The 15272-nt window shown below is 37.7% G+C and overlaps 1 protein-coding gene across 2 annotated transcripts in view; it reads right to left on the bottom strand.

The window, feature by feature from the left end:
• The window catches only part of STAG1 (stromal antigen 1), a 165066-nt gene that overhangs the window by 90316 nt on the left and 59478 nt on the right, over nucleotides 1-15272 (bottom strand). For both annotated transcript variants that reach the window (XM_053986886.1, XM_053986887.1), the window contains one exon: nucleotides 7175-7271. In XM_053986886.1, the coding sequence (XP_053842861.1) occupies nucleotides 7175-7271 (97 nt within the window). The remainder of the gene's footprint in view (nucleotides 1-7174; nucleotides 7272-15272) is intronic.

The raw sequence follows: 15272 nt of genomic DNA, 5'->3' as shown, positions 1-15272 counted from the left end.
TGCTTTTTATAATTAATTTTTGTCTCCTCAGGAAGCACCTGTCATCTACAGTAAATCCAGCAATGTATCTTACACACAGCTAGCAAACTCATACACTGACATAATTTGTTCACAAGTCTGAGAATCATACTGCAAAAATAAATCACACTAAGGCTTTTACTCCTCTGCTTAGTACAAAGGGTGTTCCTCCTGTAATAAATTTGTGTAATACAGAAAAAAAAAAAAACCATAAATAAAGAGGAAATGGCACAGATCTGGCTAGTAAGGCAGCAACTATCTGGAATTATTAACACCAAGAGATATTTACTGCTCTTCTCATGGAAAGCTGCAGCATTAAAAAGCACGGCCTAGCTGAGAGACTCCTCAAGTTTCACCTCTGTAGTCATGTGAGTAGCACTATTTTCCAGATCAATATGGATGTAATTAAATTAATATAGTAGAAAACAGGCAATAGTATTTTAACTCCTTGCATAATTTTTCTCCAATGAGCAGTGCCAAAAATAATTTTACAAGCTCTGAGTTTACTTAGTAGTGCAGAGGGGCAGAACACAGACTTTGTTCCAAGCTTACAAGGAGTGCTTTCATTTTCAGCAGAGATTTGAACTTATTATACAGAACTAGCAGTGCAGAATTCATTTCATAGCTAATTTGTCTTTCCTTACATTATAGATTCACTCTAAAATATTCTAGTACCACAAGTTCTGTCAATTAATTCAATAAATTTATTTAAAATTATTTAGAAGTTTCTATTAATTCATACCCATAGATTAGTTAATAGCTGATTTTAAGCCAGGTCCTTTTTGGTCTGCTGTTGTACATGCAATGTGAATAGTTTGATATATTCAGGTAGCAAAAAATAAAGATATGTTTGGTTTAAATTACTATCGCTCCTGCTACCAATTCACAGAGGGAAACCTTGGACTGCAGTCAGAACACAGCACACCAGGTATTTCATTCAGATTTTCAAACCACAAACCAGTGTGCCCTTCCTTCATGTCTCCTGCACAGAAAGTAAATTCCTATGGCTTTTTCTCATTTGTTTTTGAAAGTAGCAGGATACATCTTTTGGGAAAGAGATACTATTAGTTCACAAGTGGCTATAAAATGTATTGCACTACTTCCAACACTTTGTTACACTTTCAGATGGGATTTTTTTTTCAACTCTTCTCATCCCCCAAAGACAGTAACAAGCAGAGTTTAAAAGAATTTTAGAAGTAATTATAATTCCTTTCCTTATAGCCAAAGAATCTTTGAATAGCTGAAGAAGAGGAAAAAGAAATAGTAAGGAAGAAAGAATAAATGAGATGGCAAGTACAAATACATTCAGACGCAAACAGAAAGAAATAGTAAAAACCTTTCTGATTTAAAACTATACACACAACAAAACCAATGCTTTAATTTCCAGAATGTCAGCAGATATTAACTATTTGTATTTCTTCACAAAAAATTAATTTTGACATAACCATATTAATTGTCAAGTGTCTGATATGAACTTTTTAACCCTACCTACAGCTATTTAAAGAACTAATGAAACATTTAATGTATGTGTGGTAATTTGATTTACCTTTCACCCAAGCAATTTGCATCTTATTTTTAGTTTAAATTTTGCAAGCTTTCACTTCAAGATACACACACTGTAAAAATTACCTAAGGCTCATAACCAAGAAGTACTTGGCTTTGTTTATCTACACCACACATGAAATTAAGATCAAGCCATTTCCATCCTACAGTCTAATCTTCCCATTTTTACATGTGGTTAACAACATGTTTTTAACTGCTTAATAGTTGTTGGGCTGCATTTATTTCTTTATACTATGCATACAAAATATTTTAGAAATCCTTGCCATTGCTATGACTTAAATCCTACACAAGTAAGTAACAATTTTTCAAAATGTGTATTAGTTCTTACTTTGCAACATTCTCCCCTATATTCACACACTGAAAAGGGATTTTGTTGAAGAAACTGTGAGAAAGCAGACTTTATACACTTAATAAAAATACAAGCTCCAATGCAATGAATTGCAGTATTTTCTAATTTGGTCACAATACAAAATATTTATGATATCAACTTCTTAATAATAACTGAATGACTCAAGAGGTAAAGCTTTTTAACACATGTCAAAGTCAGCAACATTTCTCACTCTCTGCAGTTCCCTGCAAAAGGCCCATATGCAGGGATTTAGATTTACCAAAGTCTTCTTTGTGGTCTGTAATATCCACCTGTACAGAACAACAATTCTATCGATCACAAAACAAAACCACGGACAAGTAATTTTTTTTAGACCTCTTCTCTAATTACCATGTTACACTCCCTTATTAAAATATTATTATTCAGAGTAAATAAAACTATTTCCTGGCTAATTTGTTTCTGGAATTCTTTCCAACAGCAAAGCACGTATTTGCTTGTTGACTGCTTTTGCCAGACACAGCCACTCTATGCTACATTTTCCTGGTTTTAGCCTTCAATTTCCTTTGCCAAAGCAGAAATCTATTAGTTTGCTCTTAATTAAGCTCATAGAACATTAATAAAAACCAAAATGAGCAAGTTAACTCAGAACTCCTGCACTTATTGGCACAGTTTGTGCCATTCAATCAGAATTTGACAGAGGATGTAGAACAAGTGAGTAACAGCCAGGCACTCGAGGATGAAGTGGGAAGACAGTGTGGAATGGAACCCCCAATGTTTGCTTCACAGGAAAAGTTCCACAAAGGACTCTGGCTTTAAGCCCTGGGGAAAGTGTCAGATAGATCTCTGCTTACTCACAACTGAGAAAAACCCAGCCTTAAGCAGCACCAGCAATCCAGGCCAAGAGGTGACAGCTAGAATATTTGCTCATCTATGACCACTTCTGAAAACCTGCTTAAAAATGTACAGGTCTCTGGCTTACCCAGCAGAAAACAGATGAGAGGGAAAGCTAATGATGGAGATGGGTAGGAAAGAAGGAATGGGAATAATTTCACTGTGCACTTGAAAGCAGTCAAGTAGTTTCCTCTTCAATTATGTGAGACCCTTCTACCCTGCAAAAGAAAGCTTCTTTTCTCCCATGGACTCAGTGGCTGGTTTTCCTTCACAGCTCAAGAGGCTGTTTCAACCACTAATTGCTTCTGGTTAGGAAAAAAAATATTTATTCCACATGCATGGCTCTCTGCCTTGAAAATGTAGAAAGGTCAGAGTGCTCGAGGAGCTTTCTGTTTGTTTTCTATCAATAACAGAAGGCACAAGATGACAGCCATGCAGATACCCAAGTCAGCTCTAAATCCAGGGAGCTCCAGAAATGGAAACAGCCTGGTTGTCATAGCAGCAGAGCAGGATACCTGAGCTAATTACTCAGTCTGAGAGGCAGAGCTAATTAGCCCTGATGCAGCATCACACTGACACAGTTATAATCCTTCTGGGACCTCACATACATATTGCTGATTAGACATTTCAGTTTGCTTGCAACCAGCTCAGAGAGCTCAGCACTCAATTCTGTGCTTTACATAAACATTCAAAAGGAGAAGATAAAAAAGGGGGAAAAGCTACAAAGAAGAAAACAATGGAAAAGAGCTCACAAAACCCCCCAGAAAACACTAAACATTGAACTGTAACACTTCTGCAAGGAAGGAGAGTGCCTGAATCCACAATGCTGCAGACCAAAGCACCAGCAATGGAGATGGAAAAAAGCTGAGTAGTGTAGACACATCTCCACTCCCAGTCCAGTGGCACTTAACTGAAAAAAGGCCTTTATCATTACAAGCTAATGTCAAAAAGTTCCCTAATAATGAAAACTCTGAAATTTTGCTCCTGACTTAGAAATAAGAAGGCAAATACAACACCACCTGCTTTACAGATTGTAAATCCTACGGAAAATAAATACCTACTACCAACAGACATACCTGTTTTATTTTCAAGGATGGCAAACAGCATTTTTGCTGTTTTTCCATAAAGAAGTAGTATTTTAACACTTACCTTTTTATCTTTCTAAGGTACTATCTGATACAAGATCCTCCCTCCAGAAGCAGCAACACATTTTAAAAGGGTTAGAAACAAAAAGTGAATCGCTGAATGTATCAGTCCTTGTTAACCATTTTTCTGCCACAAAAATTCAACATAACATGATGGAAAAGACTATACAGACAAGCTGTGAAAGGCAGGGACATTTTTTGTATTCTCAAATGAAAAAAGCAAGCAAGATAAAGTTGTTTACATAACCATTTCACTTCTTTGTAATCAAAATTAGCAAAGGCAACATATGTACAGATTGAGCAGGCAAACTAGAGGAAAGATGACATGACAAGTGACCAACTCCCATGCAAATCTGCTTATTGAACTGAGATGTTTTGACAGTTCAATACAGGAAACTTCTCATTTACAGCAACTAGCACTCTAAAAACACAGAAAGATTACTGGAGTCACACTAAAACCTAATCTCCTATGTTTTTAATGGACATACATTAACTAGATAATCAGAAGAGTTGACAAAGGACAGATATGCTTGAATATTTATTGAATTTTAATTTTTGCACAGGTATTTTACATTCACCAGCAGAAGCCACTAATTTAACAATTGTTAGTATTAACAATTTACATAATACACCTGCTTACTCATATTTACAAGAGATCACTTCTCATTTCAGCAACAGCTACAAGCAAAGCTGGAAGATGCCAAGAGGTTCATTCAAGCATCTGTGCTGCCCAAGAGAATGGGATAAATACATAAAAATTAATGTTTCTCTAAACAGAAAGGTATTTTTTCAGGGTCAATAGTGCTGCTAAATGAAAGTTTGGTGCCTCAGTGTCTAATTAAAGCCAGTAAATGGACACACACTCTTCCACCTGCTCAAAACTTCTGAAAGACACATCAAGCTAAATGTACTTTACATATATTTAGATACTAAGTGATTCTAAGCACTATTGAAATGGCAGATTTTTAAACCTAGGATCACAATTTCCTGAGAAACTTCGTCCCAAGTTAGTTCTCCTTCTCCCTTCAGTTAATGATCACAAACTTAGATATATTATCATTCATCATTTAGATCCAACTTTGGGAAAGGAGGCTAGAGAATCCAAGACAATGTTAGTGGAGCAAATTCAAAAGAAGAAAATTAAGGAAGATAAAGCAGTTGTTGAGATTCACAAGGGGTGATTATATTTATGAGAACTAGAAATAAGCAAGAATGTCAACGAAGTCTCTAAAGGGAAATAAAGATGTCATAACATATGATCTTTCCGTAAAAATGAACCTTTGTCTTCCTCACAAAATATGTAACAACCCCTATTTCTCATTTCCATTAAGGACAGCTTGGTATGCACTTTACCCTAGGTGGACTACCAATAAAATCCACTCTCTTCTGATAAGCGCTTATTTATTCTAGAAAACAAGTATATTACTGGAAACTGCAAAGAATTGCCAGGATTTTAACCCTGTTCTACAGCTGTTACTGTACCCACTGCAAAAATTCCAGCACAGGAATAAATCTCCCAAACACATTATAGATTGGGGATAAGAAATTTTTGCTTCCTTTCTCCTACCATTGCTGTTTGGGAGGAGAAGGCACTGAAAGAAGCTCAGCAGAGATAGCCCTGGGATACAGAGCAGAGCACTGAAAATGAAAAGTCACCATTCAAGGAAAAGCCAAGTAAGTCAGTGACATCAGGCACTCGCAGTGCTACTGCCTCCCAGCCAGAAACAGAAAGCTTTTCTGGGAAGCACTTGCTCCAGCAGCAGATGGCTGACAGTGGGCATTCAGCCTGCATCACTCACCAACAAGGGGTTTAAAAAATAGGAGTCTGATCAGAGCACTGCTTTCTCTAATGAGGAGAAAGAAAGGGAGAATAAATTAGAGAGCAGCAGGGGAATGAAGGTATTTATGATATGCCTTCACCAAAAGCTTGCATCAACAATATAAACATATGGCCAAGGATGCCTTTGGTTTAATGCTGCCCAAATCCTTACAAATAAGCTTGTGGGGTTGCTTTTTTTTCATATACACACCTTCAGGAGAGAGTTAAAAAAAAAAGAAAAAGCACACAGAATACAACTACGTTCACATAAGCTGCCAAACACAACTGGAAAAGGTTTCAGGGGTTCTGTGTGAACAGTGCAGACATTGACACAGGCTGGTAACCTAAGCCCTATCCTTCAGCCCTTTCACAGATGCTCCCAGAGCTTCAGTCTTTCCTGTCATCCACAAAATAAGTTTATTTCCTTCAGCTATGAAAAAGGGTTGCTGAAGCTGCTGATGGTTCTTATTTCTTTTCTCTGATGCTTTTAACTACTCAAGACTTCACCTTATACATAAGAAAGAAGAAAAGGGACTTCTACCCAGACCATTTGATGCTTAAAGGTGTATTCCCACATCAGATACAAAATAAAGAAAAAGAATTTCTAAATTATTTCTAAAAAATCCAAACAATTTGATCTCTTAGAATTTTCTTAATTAGTTGTTTTCAACTCTATTTGAAGTAAATTCTAGGAAGCATCAGAAAACAGTAAATAGCTTGGTTCTGGGTACTACAGAGAGAGTGGAGCTCTGTCTCTTTTCAAGGCTGAGTTAACTGAAAAAAGACAACACATGAAAAATTCATTAGAAGGCACAGTGTGGCAACAGAATGCTAGAATGGCTGACTGCTGCAGCCTGGTAATGGAGACTACTTAAGTAGGGTATAAAAGGCAGGGCACTCGCTGCTGACGTGATAAAGGATCACAGAGGAACAAATAACACTGATGCTTCATCCACAGGAAATTCTTCTTGCTGTGAATTGAAGCCTGATTCCTTCCTCTTCAGTTAAAAAAAAAATCATTTTCCTAAAAGAAAGAAAAAATATCAAAGTTAAGGTATCGTTACCTACTAATTTTTTGCAATAAAAAAACTGGGAAGAAACAAAAAGGGAAAATAAAGCTATGCCTACCTGGAGTACCAGATCTTTTGTCTCCTGCTGCTGATGAGTAGAATGTCTCAGTGAGGATTTGTACACTTTGGCATGATGACAGGAAAGTGAGAAAGAAAAAGGGTAGCCCTTGACAAACAAGCTTTAAATCAAGTTATTCTGGAATGCAGACAGTATTTCTATACAAATCATGCACACAAGGAGCACCAATCCAAGTGTCTTCCCCATCTTTACCAGCATTTGCATTAACACACGTTTGTAGGTCAGATTTATTCTATACAACTTGTTTCCCATGTTCTGTACCTCGACATCCTGAACACTGGATAAAGAAGTTGATTAAATCCAGAAGTGCTATGTCCCTGTCTTGTTTATATGATTCAATCCAGTCGTCCACCACAGACTGTCAAGAAAAAAAGAATATTTATCAGAGACTTTTAAAAAGTGTTTTATTAAAGGCAAATTACTTATTCTTTTTAGAATATAATTTTATATTTGAGTATTTATTTTGCATAATTATACATGTGTACAAATTCAGGTATCTGCACCTTCTCTCTCTGCATAATTATACATGTTTACAAATTCAGATATATGCACCTTCTCTCAAGGTGGAGACAGAACAAATATTGTTAGAGAGTAGAACTATATGCACCATTTTCTGGTATTATATTGTATAAATACAAGTTCAAATTGAAATTACTGTAATTCCCCAACACTACTTAGAGAATTTTTTCAGTTTTAAAATTGTGTTGAAAAAAACCCCAAATATTGCTACTCTATTCAGAATGACTAACATATATTCCCAGAAAACCGATGAGTAGAAATACTTTGGGATAAATACTGATTTTATATTGCATAGTTAATATCTCATTCAGTCACTCAGGAACACTGTAAATAGTTCAGGAAAACAAAATATAATGAGGAATACGTAGTAAATAAAATAACACAGAGAAGTTGGACTTAGGGTGTTTGTAAGCTACCTGGATCACAGGATAGGACACTCAGTTTTTACCTGCCCTCAGAACTACAGTTAGCCAGGAGCTATTTTCATCATCTCTGATATTCCAAGCTCCTCAGGTACATAAACACTGTAGGTAAGGAATTGTGTATATTGAATGTAATCAAATATTATGCTTTACTTATTTTATGAGGGAAAGGAAACTTTTCTGTTCCTCACATGCAACAGCATTCATTAGGAAAAGCTCGATTATGTTATCAGAGCACACCTTGCAAATAGATTAGTTTATTCTGGACAGTTCAGGTCTACAATGAATTTCTATAAAATTAAATAACCACACACACAAACACCCCACCATACCCACACAACTGTCCTCTACCATGCTAAAAAGAAATCAATAGGAAAGGCAAAAAAAAATCCAAATTTGATCTCTTAGAAAAATCTGCCTTTTTCTTAATTAGTAGCTGTAAGGTGGGATCTTGAAAAATCCCTCTGCAGTTTCCAGTTTATCCAAGTGCAAACTCCCAAGACTACCCTTGGCAGGTGTGTGAGGAAAAGGATGCAGCAAACCACTTGTATGTGTACCAGAGACACAGAGAACTCTGAACTGAGCCAAAGCACTCCATGTTTAACACACAGCACTACACTCACCCTTGAGCCAGGAGCAGACTAGCAGTACTATCATGTTATCCAACAAACAGCATCAATCTCTAAACACCCAATTTGCCAGGAAACTCAGTTTTCACAGGTTTTGCCTCCCAAAACACACACACATCCCCCACACACACACCCTGTAGGAGAAGCAATCTTAAAAAGGGGTCCATCTGCTACTTAGAAGAAATTAGAAAGCAAGTCTTGGCCTCTAAGCTTCACACAAGTTGAGGAAGCAGCAGCACAAAACCAGTTATCTAGAATGTTATCTCACTGTTATTTCATCATGAATTCAGACCTGTTAGTGGAAATATCAATTATTTCAATCAATCAGCAAAATTCTCTAGGGCACAGAAACCAAGTGTAGCCGAATGTAAAAAGTATTTACTACACCAAATATTGACAGAGCTTAATGACCAGGCTGTTGGTGTACTACCAATTTACAAGATTTGTTTGAACAGCTCTATTACTGTAGATATCAGAACATGCAATTGCCAGAGCCATTTTTTACACTAAAGAAAATAGCAGCTGTGCAGGGCCAGGCAACAGGTTTGCCTGCCCAACAGGGCTTATACACGTAGAGAAAAGCATAAGAAAAGTTCAAGAACACACTGATATTTTTGAGTTATTGTCCCAGACCCTTAAGACCCCAGCAAATTTCTTCTCTCATAGATATGTCTGTCTAAACCAGCTTTATATCTACATTGTCTTGCAGCATTGTGCAAAATAAAAGAATAATTGCAAAACAAAATAATAATTGTGTTTTAAACTTGACAATTGTTAGATCCACTTGACGTGACCCAATTCTTATGAAACAAGAAAAAACAAACTCCAAGCTCCTGTTTGCATTTTGCATGCTCCCATCTGGTCACCTCTTTCCAGGCAGAATATTCCTATCTGTGCCATGTGGCTTGCTCAGAAATAATTCTGTATCTCTATCCTTGCCCACTCTTGTCACACATCTCCTGACAGTTTCTGAAGTCTACTATATTCTTCTTTCAGCCTGGGAAATCCCAGCTGCTTTCCCTGAGTGTTAATAACTAGTTTCCCAGCATCTGTTCATTATCCACAGCTGAGTTTCACAGAAAACACTCCCTGTGGAAGTAAGGCTGGCCCAAGAAATTCCCTCCCATGTTCAGTCTTACTCCTGTTTGTTGCTACAACACACTGCCTCTTCAGCCATACCACTGCAGCTTCTCATGGATTGTGCTATAAATACTGCCAATGGACCCATCTGGACTTAAAAATATGGGGAGGCAAGGGAAGAAATGTGAAGGAATACCTTTAAATTTTTCTTCTGTTTCTTTTATACTATTATTTAGATGATTTTTGCAGCACTATCTCAAACTGCAGCATCAGGGCAGCTCCTCTCACTTCTATTTTTTGTCTGTCGTACAAAAAGAATTGTGTGGGACACACTGTGTCCTTGGGCACTGGGAGCCCACTCTGTCCTACCAGTGCAGCACTTGCACTTTCAACCCAAAACCATCATGCAATTTACAGAAAAATAAAGATAAGTGGCTCATCTCCAGACTTGGGTACCAGACTTGAGGCAGTGCAGTCTTCAGTGGCAGCAGTAGATAAGAAAAACAGAAAAATCAGAGCAAAGGTTCTCACACACAGTCAGTGTAACTCCCTGCTCCGAACAGGTACCTGCGGAGAGCTGGACAATGTAATTGAGCTGCACAATGTTGTGTTTACCCCAAGAGAGCCCCACTGACTGAGGGGCTGCAGGAAACAAATCACATACAGGCACCTGACCTGCCAGCATCAGCACAGAGCCACACACGAACTGCATTCACTAAGCCCTAAAAATCAGTGCCCCAAAATAACACCCACAGGCCCACACACTCAGCCCCTGCGCACGCTTGGCATGCTGGCTGCCTAATTTTGTTAGAGATTACAGTTTAAGGCAACAGGAGATGATGAAGCCAGACTACATATGCTACAACAGTTGGAACTTACTCAAACTGTTGACTTTTGATGTAACAGAAAAGAGCTATAAAAACTGAAAACCCTACATGAATAAATAAAAATGACACACATTAGACCCAAAAGAGAGACCAAGTATCAACTGAACCAAGACAAAACAGCAGTAATACAAATATCAGGAAAAAAAATTGAATACAAGCAAAAAAGGAATCAAACCACAGGCAGCACTGTAGCAAATGGTGCAACATGCAAGCCTTGCCAAAAATGGAATTATTTTGCATAAATATGCACAGAGAGAAGGACTCCTATTAAAACCAAGGATTTCTAACCAACAGGTCCCAGGTTACAGCAAACCCTCTTTTTATACATAATCCAAGAGCAAACTCAGGGAAATGGCCCACATTTGATGCCCTTGCCCAGAGATGTCCTGTTCTTGCCCCTCCCTGTCACCTGACCCAAGCACAGATCATTAACACCTTGAAGGCATGTGAGGTGACAAGAGGGAAGGACCAGGTGGCCCTTTTGGAAAGGAGGTAGCTACAAGCAGGTTCCAACTCCCAGAATTCATCCCCACAAGTCTCCCAGCCTACTTCCACAAAACACCTAGAAAAGAAGGCAGCAATAGATTCCATGAGCTGCTCCAGTGGTATCCATCTGCTTCCAGATGTTTTTACCTTCAGATGCAGGGGGGAGCATGGATTTAGCATATGGAAGTGTGCACTTACATGCTGTGCATGAAATACATGATAAAGTCAGCATTCTGGGGAGGCACAGGACCTAAAGGACATGTGCTGCAGCCTGCCCAGGGGCAGCACACCCATGCTTTTGGGATTCACCAACTTCAAGGCACATGCACAAGGAAAAGGCTCCCTTGGCAATGAGCTTAATTCCACAAATAAAACCTCCAAATGACTCCAGTAACACCAACAACCTTCCTCCACTCCCTGCTGTCAGGACACATCTAAACACATATACACACACACTTACATACATGCACCACATCTCTGGGTCAGTCAACAAGCCCATACAGGTACATAACAAAAATAAGACTCAAACTGTTTTTTTTTTAAATTATGAAATGGCTTCTATTCTTATGAGAACTGAGTAAAAAAAAAATCAAGGTTTCCCGCAAATGGCAGACGATGTATGGTACAAATGTAGTCAGTACAAAGATTTTCCAAAGCCTGCAACAGTTTTCAAGAGAATCTCACAGAAATGAACTCTCTGATGATTCTGTTTTAAGAACAACTATGGAGCATAATTTGAAGAATATGGCAGGTAAGCAACCCTAAAGAAGTAAGAAGCCTAAATGAAGTCAAGCAAGTAGCAGAATAGATCCACAGCCTGAGTAAACAACTTCAAATCGATCAACTTGCAGAAATATTGACCACATCTCAAAGTCTGCTAAAAGATAAACCAAAGCATTTTATGGTGCTGAAGAGGAACAGCAGCTTGGGGTTGCCAGTAAAAGCAAGTCAGATTCAATGAATTAAATAATGAAGCTAGTGATCTTATTAACTCCTTTAGGCTTTGCAGCTATGGATCCATTTCATATTCCTCCAGCGCGAGAGAATTTAGGAGCATTAAGTGCTGGCGGAAGCAGAAGGACTGACTGCAGAGGACACCTTGCCAGCTCCTGTAAATTAGCACAGTCCCACTAAATATTAATGAAAGTTGATTTAAAAAAAAACTATTTCACAATTTCAATTAAGTAAACATATGGCAACAGTGCTACAAACAAAAGGGAAAACAAATTACACCATATACAAAGTTCATGTTAAAATGGAAGATCTCAGTCAACTGTAAACCAAGGCAAATAGAGTATAAAGAACTTTATATAATTTGCCATTTCATACCACTGATCATGGACATGCTTCATTTACAGTGAATATGAAAGAAAAAAATTACTCTAGAATGGGTGTGCAATGTGTTTACATCAAGGTAGAAAAAAATCCAAAAGTCAAAGCTTACACTAACAACTTCAGTGAAAAACCGAAAGTCACTCAAATGAAACTTTAAACTGATTAAAAAAGGAATGCACTGTGACATTAAATATTTCAGTAACCTGTATAAAGAGCAACTCAAATAGAAAAGCAGAAATTACACTTTAACAGATAGTGAGAAGAACTTAGTACATTAAAAATAAGGACCCAGGAAAAAAAAAAAAAAGGCAAGTAGTGAGAGACTTAAAACACTCTGCATAAAAATTTTTAAGGGAATCTGTTTAGGTTGGGTTGTTTAAAAAAGGAATAAAAGCCTTTTAAGGCTATATTTTGTTAAAACTGAAGAAATTACACGGATAGCTACTGGAGAGAAGGTGGTTCCTAATGTGTGAAAGTATGTGCAATTTAGATTGGGCAGTACACTCCAGGACGAGTGCCTGGCTGCATTCCAAACTGCAGGCAGAAAGTCTAATATACACCCAGTGAAAACCTAATATAAGGATAATAAAAATGAACTGCAGCTTGAGGACATGCACTTTATTCTTTTTCTCTAAGGATTGTATTTTAAATTATGAAAGAGTTCATACTTTGCTAACACCTATCATGCACTTCCTGATAAGCCAAAATGATTTTCTTTAAAAAACCCAAAAAAATCTCACTTTAGGTAACAGTAAGCAAAGATGAGAAAATTTGTTTTCTGCAGCATCTACCTACGTAACTTTTTAATTTTTGAAGCACAGAGAGGAAAGGAATATACAATCCTAGAAGTATTTCTTCCCAATAAAACTAGGGTATTTATACTGTCAATACAGAATTATATGTTTGGCATTTTTGTGTAAATAACTTATTTCTATGCAGTAGACGGGGTATTAAATATCATTACACGGGGAAATCAATGAAACATGTTACATTGAACCATTTGGGAGAAAAAACACTACCAAAAGAAAAAAAAAATATTATCTTAGGAGAATCTTAGAATGGTAAAGGTTAACTGGCATTACACTGAGTGCATAAAAGGTACTGGGAAAATTCTGCTTTCAAATAGACTAAAATCACAGGAACTCCTGAGGCTGGGCACTCTTGCCCAGCAGATCCACACTACTCAGAGCAGCAGTTCCTCACCTGAGTGCTCAGAAAATGTGGGTGCACCACACAAAGCTCTCACCAAGAAGATTTTCTAAGGTGGTACAGAAGTTTTGCAGGTGCTCATCTCTCACAGTTGACACGTTACCGTTTCCAAGCGGCTGTGTCTCTTTAAGCTGAGCCAATCATGGGCATGAATGATGCCACAAAGCATCAAAACTGCTCATAAACATTGAGCACCAGAATGAAAATATACTTGGAGGAGTGCCAAAACAAAATGGAGTTACTCCAGCAAGAGATCCATCAATTTATTAAAACACCTGATTTGCATTCCTTTGCTCCCACAGTTTGTAAAGGGTTCACAGATCACCCCAGACACTTCAAAAAACATCAACATTCTAGACAGCAAAAGACTTCTCTGCCTCCAAGTATAATGAGTATTTTCAGGTACAAATGCTTTCACACACTGCACTACTGGCACTTATGTTCACATTAAGAGCAAAATCATCTCACATCTTATTAAATCACAAGGGAAAAGAAGCCTTGTGTGATGACTGCAGAAAATTTGATTTGGTATTAAGGGATACTCCTCTAATTAATTAATGCTTCATTTGGTGGCTAAATTGTTCCCAGTGTAACAACTGTAAAACCATGTACCTATTTTTTTTTTTTTTTAATTCAGTACCATGGAATCAAAAGTAAAGCAAGATTAGGCTACAGAAGAAATCTGTCGAGCAAAACGAAGATACTAGTTTAAATGTTAATAACAGATGCAGTAATTTTGCCCAGTAAACTTTAGAGACTGCATGTTCAAACTCCTCAGGAGTTTCTGAGACAATCTGGGGAAACCCTGAGTTATTATCCATCCTTCAACTGGAGGATCCAGCAGTTAAAATACAATAAAGGCCAATTAAACTAAAACATGCATTTAAACACAAAGAGCATGTGTTAAATGCTTCATGTATGTCTGTATATTTTTAATCTTCAAAGATCTTTGCTTTCAGAAATAGCTGAGGGAGACACAGAGATGTGATCAGGCAAAAGACACTTCCAGAGGGACAAAAGAAACTCAGAGAAGAGAGATCCATTAAGGCCCCTGAAAACAGACACCAGAGTGGCCCTGAAGTGCCAACAGTCAGAGGAAGGGAGAACACCCAAAATTCTTTTTTGCCACCTTATTCCCTTTTTTAGCTGCCATTGTCAGTGATAGGCTGTTGGATTTTTGGTACAATCCAGTTACAGCTGCTCTGATGTTCTTAATCTCAAGGATCTATGTAAAAACACACATAATTCCTCCTGCACAAGGTAAATACAGTTCTACAGTCACTCTAATCAGGAATAAGTCTGACCTATTGCCAGAGATGGACTTCCCAAGGCAGGGTAAGCAGAGCTACAAATACTGCTTCACTTGGACAGCGAGGGAACCTCAAAGGACACAAATCCCCACGTGCCAAGATGGGCAGGTAAGAACAGTGAGGAACCCCGTGCATCCCTGATTTCTGGAAAGACAAGGAAGAACTGGTGGCATCATGAAAAAATTCCATTTCAACACACTAGATACTTGGATACTTATCTTAAAATACCTGTTGGCATATAACGGAGCCATATTTATTCTGAACTATATCTAATCAACACCAAGATTACCTTTTATTAGCTGAGCATAAGCAGAGACAGCAATTTTTAAAAGTTTTTTTCCCTCAAAATCAGTCTCTACTCTGTAGTGAACTGCCAACAACAATTAAGGGTGACTGGTAATGTATGGAATATTGCAGAATTATCAAGGCACAGATCTGTTCATGTTTTGGTACTGAACACCTCCTAGTTACTGATGATGCAT

The sequence above is a fragment of the Vidua macroura genome, chromosome 10 (assembly GCF_024509145.1).
Source record: "Vidua macroura isolate BioBank_ID:100142 chromosome 10, ASM2450914v1, whole genome shotgun sequence".
NCBI classification, from domain to species: Eukaryota; Metazoa; Chordata; class Aves; order Passeriformes; family Viduidae; genus Vidua; species Vidua macroura.
This window is presented reverse-complemented; position numbering and strand designations above follow the sequence as displayed.